At 41.3% G+C, this 8,908-nt stretch overlaps 1 protein-coding gene across 1 annotated transcript; it reads left to right on the top strand.

The window, feature by feature from the left end:
* Nucleotides 1–2,213: 2,213 nt before the first annotated feature.
* LOC6612147 (keratin, type II cytoskeletal I) lies at nucleotides 2,214–3,206 on the top strand. Its single transcript, XM_002036628.2, has 4 exons — nucleotides 2,214–2,388; nucleotides 2,443–2,651; nucleotides 2,707–2,939; nucleotides 2,993–3,206. The coding sequence occupies exons 1-4, from the start codon at nucleotides 2,320–2,322 to the stop codon at nucleotides 3,040–3,042; spliced, it is 561 nt and encodes a 186-aa protein (XP_002036664.1). The 5' UTR covers nucleotides 2,214–2,319; the 3' UTR covers nucleotides 3,043–3,206.
* Nucleotides 3,207–8,908: the final 5,702 nt, after the last annotated feature.

The following is an 8,908-nucleotide window of genomic DNA, read 5'->3' as shown; positions in this document are numbered from 1 at the left end:
TCATTAGTTTTGTTAAATATCCTCTTCATAAAGATAGTGTTAGACCCACCTCTTACACTCTCACATCTTCATGAAACTGCTACGATCGAGAGGATTTATTCCGGTGATTAAGCGAAAGGCCTTTCATATTTCAGCCAATTAGGAAAACGATCGCAACAGCACATCCAACAAGCATCACTAATTGGCAGACGTTTAACACTCCCCCTCAACTCGATGAGTTCCCCAAGATGGGACCATAAAACGATTTCCAAATGAAAACTGGAGGCACTCAGCCAGCTACTGCAGATGGAGATCATCATCATTATTATGATCATCAACGGCAGAAGCAGCACGATATGAAGGGGTTACGGTCGATGGAAGATGCAAGATGGGTACTATATGGCTAAAGTTCCCCCACGCGCCACCGATGATGCCAATGATTAATTGCCTCGAAAATGTTTGTTTTCATAAACAATTTTTTTAATAGACCCTCGCATATGTCGGCTGTCGGTCGAGTCAGAAACCTGGATCTATCGGGGTCGACGAGTGGGCGGGGTCAAAGAGTTAAATCGATTCGAGTGTTGTCGTTGTCGGATCTTAATGCAGATGACTCCGATGACTCCGGAGTTCCAATGCAGCTATTTTCGTGTCCTCCGCCTCTGATCGATGCACTCGTGTTGGGAATGTAAAAAGAGTTGATAAATCAAAATGTTTTGCCGGGGCCACAAGGCATTTGAACGCGCCCGTGGCCCTGACAAATGGGCCCGTGGTATTTGGGCTTATTGAAGGTGTTAATTGGCAGCAATTAGGATGGACCTTAAGCGGTCGAAATTCATATTTTCCAACGTATAAATACGTTTAAAATTAGAAAAAAAGTCGATGGAGAAAATAGAAAGGCAAGTGTAAGAAAGCGTAAGAAAAACATTTTTCCCCCGGACGCGAGGGTCGCAAAGAAATTTATGAAATTTCTGTGTGCTCTGGAGCTCGCGGCATTCCCGAAACAGATTTTTTCAATTAAAAATAAAAAATGTTTTCAACAGGTGACAAAACAATTTTACGGCCCCAAGACCGCACGAATGCCATAAAATGGGATTAGCCATCAGGGAAATGACGATCAAAGGAGGGCACTTCTCGTTTCCTTTCCTGATGCCTTGTTTTGAGTTAAAGGGACCATCATCAAATATTTTATGCATTTTAAATTGCTGCTAAAAAAGCAGAGCTAACGTGCCCTCATCTCTTGCCATTCCAGCCATAAATCTTAGGGCTCTGGAGATACATTTTGTGGGACGACAGGTAGATCCCATTGCTGGCTGGTCCAAGGACATGCCGACACTTGGCCTCAAGTGCATTATGAATATGAAGCAATAATATATTTATGAACCTCATAACGATGCAATTTATGAGGTCATCTGCCATTGTCTGCTGCTCCTTTGTAGGTCAGTCTTTGGCCTTTGTTCAGCAGATCGGCAAGAAACATAAATAAAACTTGGATCGATAGGAAACTGGTTTGCCAGCGGCAGGGAAAAAGATACAGCTGTGTGGCATGCGGTGAGTACAGGTGGAAGTCGCTAAGGATAACAGGGTGGCTTATCTACCAAAGTGTGGCGCAACATAGGTTTATGTTTGTAGGGCTAAAGTCTCTTTCGGACAATATTTATTTAGTAGTTTCCCATCCAACTGGTTTATATTTCTTACTACTTTCACCAAGCATACCGACTGAATATATTAAATTTTTAGAATAAAACAATAATCAGTATTTATTGCGCTACATTTGCTTAAGCATTTATTTATTTATCACCAGCATCTGGACATTAGTTCCATAAATCAGCCACCCAGACACTGAAATGCCTAATTCAATAAGTTTGAATGGCTGTTTTTAACTGCCATTAATAGGCTAATGGCATATTATCCATATCTCGAGATGGTGATTAAAAATGCTTATTATGACTTTGTGTGTTTGCACACAATTTGAATTTTATTATGACTAAGATTATATGAGAAGATCAAAGATAACATTTCGAAATCTCAGCATGATCTCAAATATTTCGTTAAGAGCGAGTATAGAACACAGACTGGTTTTTGCTAATGATATTCATAATGCGACAACGAAATGATTAATTAGTTTGTTTTCCTGTTATAGAAGATTATAAACCTATAAGTTGTACGTTAATAAAACAAGTTAAAAGTTTTCAAATCAAGTAGCCATAGAAAATACATTAACATGTACATCAGTTTGCTCGAATTAGAATTCCTCATTTTTAGTCCGGCATTCAGTAAGGTAACAGATCGGCCAACAAAATTTTTTCTAAAACCATTTGAAAATTTTCAAATTTTTTTACGATGGAGAACGGTCCGGAGTTTAATTGGGAGTACAGTCATGGTGGTCCTGGAAATCCCAACTACTCACAGGTGAGTCTGCCTACGTACTTCGGTATCCGGGGCTAAGCCATGGAATGGTTTCAGATGGGTAGGGGTAGTACTCCTCCTGGAGGCGGTGGTCGTCAGTGGCTGCACTCAAGTCAAGCTAACACCCACAACTATATGCATGGATCCAGTGGAATGGGATCCCACCAGAATAACCCATCTCCAGGTGATCCATTTGCCTCCTACAACCAGAATATGATGAACATGTACACGAATTTTAAGCCCAGTTACGGTCATTCTCAAGTTGGGTAAGTTGTTCTATGGATCTTAAGGCTGATCTAAAACTGTTTTGGATTATATTAGCCCGGCTTCGGTCCAGGGCATGGGCCCAGAGCCTGGTCAAGAAATGGGTAACAGAATGGGTAACAGAATGGGCCATGCCATGCCCGAGTCAATGGGTTTCGATGGAGGCATGGGTTCCGGAATGGATTCAGGCATGGGTCACGGCATGGGCATGAGCAATGGCCTTGGCGCTGGAATGCGAGTTGGTTCCATGCGTGGAGGTCAAAGGTTAGCTGGAGGCTACTCCTCGAACGGTAAGGCGTTGTACCTACCTAATGAAGAATCGCATTAAAATCGTCTTTTGCAGGTCTCAATGATCCGAATCCTTCGCAATCCCACCGGGGTAGTTGGTTCTAGAAGAGCCCCCTAGTTTTATTTCCTAACTAACTTTACGGATCTCATTTGGCACTTGAAAATAAAGTATAGGCTCTCCATAAAATGTATAATCACAAAGCAAATAGCTCGAAATTTTCCGTTTAAGAATAATAAATTGATCACATAATAAATATTTGGCACATTTATCAATCTGCGATCACGTGTCCGTTATCTATAGTTGTGACCGTTTAATTGTAATCGATATTCAAATACGGCCGAGGGTCAAACGGTGCCATTAACGCCGGATGACCTTCTGCCCTTTTGGGTGCTGTGACCTCTGTCATCGGGGATCTGTGTATGGAAATCACGGAAGGGATGGGGGTGGCTTTAGTTGCGAGTGGTGGCGCAAGGGCATAAATAACAAATGCAATGTATTTGTATGTATAAATTATGATGATACTATTAGTTAGCATGTCATTCGGCAGCGGGTCTATAAATTACGGACAAGCAACAACTGCAGCAGCACATCCCCCACCCTCCCATTTTAGGGGCCAATGTGCATCCGTTTTTTCGGGAGTTTTTATTAATAAATTTACATACATATACTTACGATTTCGGGGGGCCCCTAACATCGCCACTCGCCTGTCGCATGTCCCCAAATGAGGAACTCCACCCATTTCGGAAGTCCCGCGCGTGTGTAATGATCTGTCGCCCTGGATCAGGGCAGCGGATTAATGGTAAACCGAACGCATTTTTCATCGAACATTCCGTTGCATTTTTTCCTCGATTTTCCACTATGTTTTTAACAAGCGCCCATTTCGGAGGAACTAATTTATATATATTTTTTTTCTGTGCGACGAGAGTTCAGTAAACTATATGGAATCGCTCCGGTTATGAGACCGTTCCGTTCGTTGTGCTCCAGATACGGTCGGTTCCGTTCCCTTCCACGAAACCCTTCGGACGGAGGGATCCCCGGGTGGAATGCCAGTCACGTCTTGGACAGATAGGCCAAAGAATAGAGCCAACCGACAATCATTCCGCCGTTTTCTGCCTTCATTTCAATTCAGTTTTTTTGTATTTTTTTTGTTTTGTTGTGTGTTATATATATGTATATATAACATTAAGTTAGTCCGTGAAGGTTTGTCGGGTGGCGAAGGGGTCACAAATAAATTAAAACAATTGAAATTTACATTAACATTTCTCGACTCGGTTGGGTCTTGTCTTAACACCTCTTTTGTCAGCTGTGCTTGAGGAGAAACTAGGAAAAAGTTGAGCATTTTAGACTATCTACAAGTTTTATATATAAAAATACATATTAAAATATATCTTAAAGTAATAGTATTTTAAAATTAAAAAAATCAAAGCACTCATGTTTAAAGCATCTCATTTGTTTTGGCCACTTTTCTAAGTAAGATCTTATTTTACAGGGTATTAAGGATGGCATTCCATTTTAGTTATTGCCCTTTCACGTCGAGTAGTTGAAATATCTTGGTGTTATTTTAATTCGTGTGATCTTTTATTTCTATTTTTTATTTTTGTTTTCCCTGTTGTTGCGCTGTGTCGGCTGTTTTTTTCATTTCGAATTTGTTTTCTATGCACTTATTTAATTGTGTTTTTATATTTATTATGTGCTTTCCTCAAGTTGCCTTTTAATGTGCCACATTTACGTAAAAATGTATTTTTAATTTATTTTCTAGACCGCTTTTGTCGCTTTATCGAGCTCATCGGGTTCAGGTTTAATTTCAGATTCAGGCTAAACTCGGGGTCCAAAGGAAAAGGCAAGGCGATAAGCACGCACCATTTTTGGTGGTTTTTGAATTCAAATTGAGTTTTTATATTCGGTTTTAGTTGCTGTAGTTGCCTTTATTGCCCCGACTTTAGTGCCGTGTAATGAAGGGTTTATGGGGCACTATACAAAGTTATATTAAGTACGGATAAAATGTAAAGTATTGTGTTTTGTTTAATGGATGCCTTAGGTATGGCAATAGTTTTTGTAAGATGGCTTTGGGGTAATCAATCTAAGACGGAAGATTTAATAGATATCATTGTAGACAGAAAGGTTTCTAGTTTAGAAAATGGCTGATAATGAAATCAACTGTCAATGAAATCAAATACATATGGCTCCAATTGTTGTAAGCAACATACCAGAACTACTATTACCTACCTAAAATTCCTAAGTTTAAACCAAAGACATTATAATATTATAATTAAGATTTTATTGTTCTTTGCCTAAGGCCAACAAATAGCAGACACTCCCGCTCTATAAACTATACTGTTGCAGAGCATATAAATTGCAAATTGCAGAGATTGAAATGATATATACATATCTGCTGGAAGTTAACTGGCTGATTCAGTAGCTCCAGTTTCGCGTTGTTGGTGGCTGGATAAAATACAAAAAAAAATCCAACTGGTGGCTGGCCATAAAATCAACACTTTGGTTAGCAAAACAAACCGTTTAATGCAAAACTAACAAGAGGCGACAACAACTAGCCACACCTGGCCAAATAAAAAACGAGATACATGGCCGACTGGAGTGTTGATAAGGGCGTGTTCCAGAGCGAGTGAAAAATTTTTGCGCAATTTGTTCGACATTTTTGTCGAAAAACCACAAAAATCAATTGGCAGTTCAAGTGTCCCGCGGCAGCGCCAATTCAATTAATATGCAAAACTTGTTAGTGACATTTCTATTGGGCGTAATTGAATCATAGCCGACATATCCCCACATATCCCTTGGGCTCTATTTTTCATGCTGCTCTTCCAGCTGCCACGGCAGCCCTGTTTTTCCTCCAGCGAGTTGACAACTCTATTCGCCGTCCACCCGCTGCGTCCGATGCATTTATCACGCTGCCTCCCCCGCCGAATCCCGAATCCCAAAAACCGTGTCCTAACCCTAGCCCAGATATCAGCGGGTGGTGGCCAATGTCCGGCCGGGAAGCGATTAACCTTCCCGTGGAGTGGTGTCAGTTTAAAGTTGCCATTAACACGCCATTGTCTGGCCTTTATGCTCAGTTCCCACCCCCATCAGCCGAAACTATAGATATAATCGCCGGCGGATGCCCGATCTAATTTCTTAGCAGTTGATTTATATGTCCAGCAGTCCGGCGAAATTAGAGACTATTTTAGAGGGAAAATGTTTGAAAAGTAGTCTTTTATAATTGTAAACTTTTAGTCTGCAAGGTAATCTTAAAAGGATCTTGAAAATTTAAAAGTTTTGATTTGATTACTATGCCTATGTTAAATCGTTCACTACTCAAGAACTAATTGCCTTCAGACTGACCAAATCAAATCGCTGAAGAATGAAAACCGACATTCCTTGATAACCATAAAACGCATTCGAAGGGTCAAAAGTAATCAGGAAATTGTTGCCATTATTCGGAGCGGGTAAACGACAGCTGCCGCCGGTCGGTCAGTCATCGATTTTGTATGTCTTTCCACTCGAATCGATCGAAAAAAAAGGGAGCAATTCCAACAATTGCGCTAATTTCGAATTAAATTTTTAATCTCCAGCCGGAAACAATTCCACCCACATGCGTGGCTCCTGCTCCTTCCGGTTTCACCCCTAGTACGGGTCATCTATATATCGATCCACTGACCGCCGGTCATCAATGGGCCACACCCTCGCCTCCACCACTCTCGAAACAAAGACAAACGTCAAAATTAACGAAGGATTTGGCGATTTAACGCTCAAAAACCAAACACAAGATGAAATGCGACTCTAGCCGAAGAGCGAAATCAAAACTCACACAAAATTAAATTCCAAGTGAAGGGATGAGCTGGAGAAAGGCGAGTCCTAAGCCGATTTGGAACGCCCACAACAATTTGTAACGGCCGCCGGACAAAGGTCCTGGCACGAGACGAGTGCGTGTGCCAACTGGATGACCACGAGTTCTGTATAACCCGACCAGACCGGGATGCGTGGCCACCTTGGGCTCCTAACTGGAGGGTCAGCGCAGGATCCGAGTTGAGTGGGCACTGGGCGAAAAAAGTATAAAATGAAATAAAATTCTATATATTTACAGGACATGAAATTTATGGAAAAATCTTACTAAAATTTAAGTTAAATTTTATAAATCTTTAACAAAATCATTACACTTTTATGAAATAATCTATAAAATCAACAACCTTATAATTTGCATTGTGGAATGTATGAGTGTTTTCTCCCAGTGTAGCCACGCGTCAAAATCGAATCTTTTAGGGACTTTTCGCCTTTGTTTGCCACTTTTATTGGTGACGGCTCTGACGCCCAGATAAATCCCGACTCAGACGGCGTCCAGTCAGCCAGGTGTTCTCTGACCCTCAGCCCCTACGCCCCTGACAAAAAAAAAAAAAAGAGGGGGTGGGAAAGGTCCACCGTGACCCTAACTGGACAACGCCCTTGATCATCTAGTTGTGTATGTGTACAATTCCTTATTGTCTCGCTTTTACGGTCGCTCCATTGTAAAGTCCTTTAATTGCTTCTGATTGAGTTTTATTTTGGGTGCATCGATTTTTCATCGCCAGCAGTAACTGCAACTGAAAAGAAACAGATACAGATACAGAAACAATCGAGGACAATGGCCAGCACTTTTTGTGTTGACGTGGCGATGACTGTCGAATCTTGACCCATTCACAAATGAATGATGGAATAATTCATGGAATAAGTCACCAAAATGGAAACCAAACACATATATTTAATATATTAAATATAGTAAAATAAAGTAATTTTTGAACGCATGTAAAATGCGTTTCTAAAAGGTTTTAAGGCTATATCAAAAATATGCCCTGCATATTCTAAAAGCTGTTACTATTTTTGCCTACATTAATCTTTCATCTTCCCAATTGAGACTTCCCAAAAGTCATACTCATATTCAATTTCTCAACCCACATTCGATACCCATATTGCACTAAATCCACCTCATATTGAACCATCCTTACCAAATCCAATCCATCCAATAACTCATCCGATTTGACTGGCAGACGGAGCCCCTCCTTATGTCGGTGGAGCCAACCCTTTATCGTAAAACAGGATGTGCATAAAAGTGTCAGGCAATCTCATAAACAGCACATAAAATCGAGAGGAAAGCAGGCGGAGCAGCAATACCTATGCATAAATCGCGTGGCCGCAGTTGGGATTGGGTTGCGGCTGCTGGAATATCTTATTTCATAAGCAAATAAGATATAAAGCTAACTGCAAAGCGAAACCCCTTTCACCAGACCGAAAAAGCACGCAGAGATGAAGACAAAGTTTACGCAGATTTTGCGGCAGAGAAGCCAGAGGAAAAGCGCGCCTCGAAAACCCCATCAAAATTCTGGCCACACGGCTCACGTATCCATGCATCCGCCAGTTGCCCCAAGGGACTTTCGCCAGCGAAAGGGTTGCGACCGCACCTTCGAGGGGTTGGGGCTTGGGACCTGGGGCTGGGAATGGGTATGGAGTTGGTGCTCTGTTGACAAAAGCTTTTGACTTTCGGCTGTGGCTGTGAAAATCGCGTCGAAACTTTGACCAGAAATATTTAGCCAGACAAGCAACACGCCCCCAAGGAGCAGTCGGCGGTTTTCCACGGCATTCATAAATTCTGGGGTTGGTAATTGAGGTGATGGCGTAGTGGCTTCTTCCTTCTGGGGGTTTCTGGCTTTAAGCTGTTTGTGCGTGCCACAAACAAGTTAATAAACTTGTCAAAAAATCCACGAGGAAGCCCCTGGGTAATGAGCATGAACTTCTAGACTTATGAACTGGATACCCGGTGGAGATATTTGTTTAGCAGTAAGCCTATGTGTATACGCACTCGTATTGTTACTTTACTTTTTAATAATACCACATTTATATTTAACAGTATAAGTTGGAAAAGAAAGAAACTTGCTTAGCATACAGGTCAGCCAATTTGTTCAGCGATCTTATATTTACTCAATGTGCATTTTTTATTACACT

Source organism: Drosophila sechellia, chromosome 2L (assembly GCF_004382195.2).
Source record: "Drosophila sechellia strain sech25 chromosome 2L, ASM438219v1, whole genome shotgun sequence".
NCBI lineage: Eukaryota > Metazoa > Arthropoda > Insecta > Diptera > Drosophilidae > Drosophila > Drosophila sechellia.
This window is presented reverse-complemented; position numbering and strand designations above follow the sequence as displayed.

Excerpts from the sequence above, each read along its gene's own strand:
- LOC6612147 (XM_002036628.2), top strand. The coding sequence starts at position 2,320 with ATGGAGAACGGTCCGGAGTTTAATTGGGAGTACAGTCATGGTGGTCCT. Across the intron at positions 2,652-2,706 it reads TACGGTCATTCTCAAGTTGG|CCCGGCTTCGGTCCAGGGCA; the intron begins GTAAGTTGTTCT and ends GGATTATATTAG. Across the intron at positions 2,940-2,992 it reads TGGAGGCTACTCCTCGAACG|GTCTCAATGATCCGAATCCT; the intron begins GTAAGGCGTTGT and ends CGTCTTTTGCAG.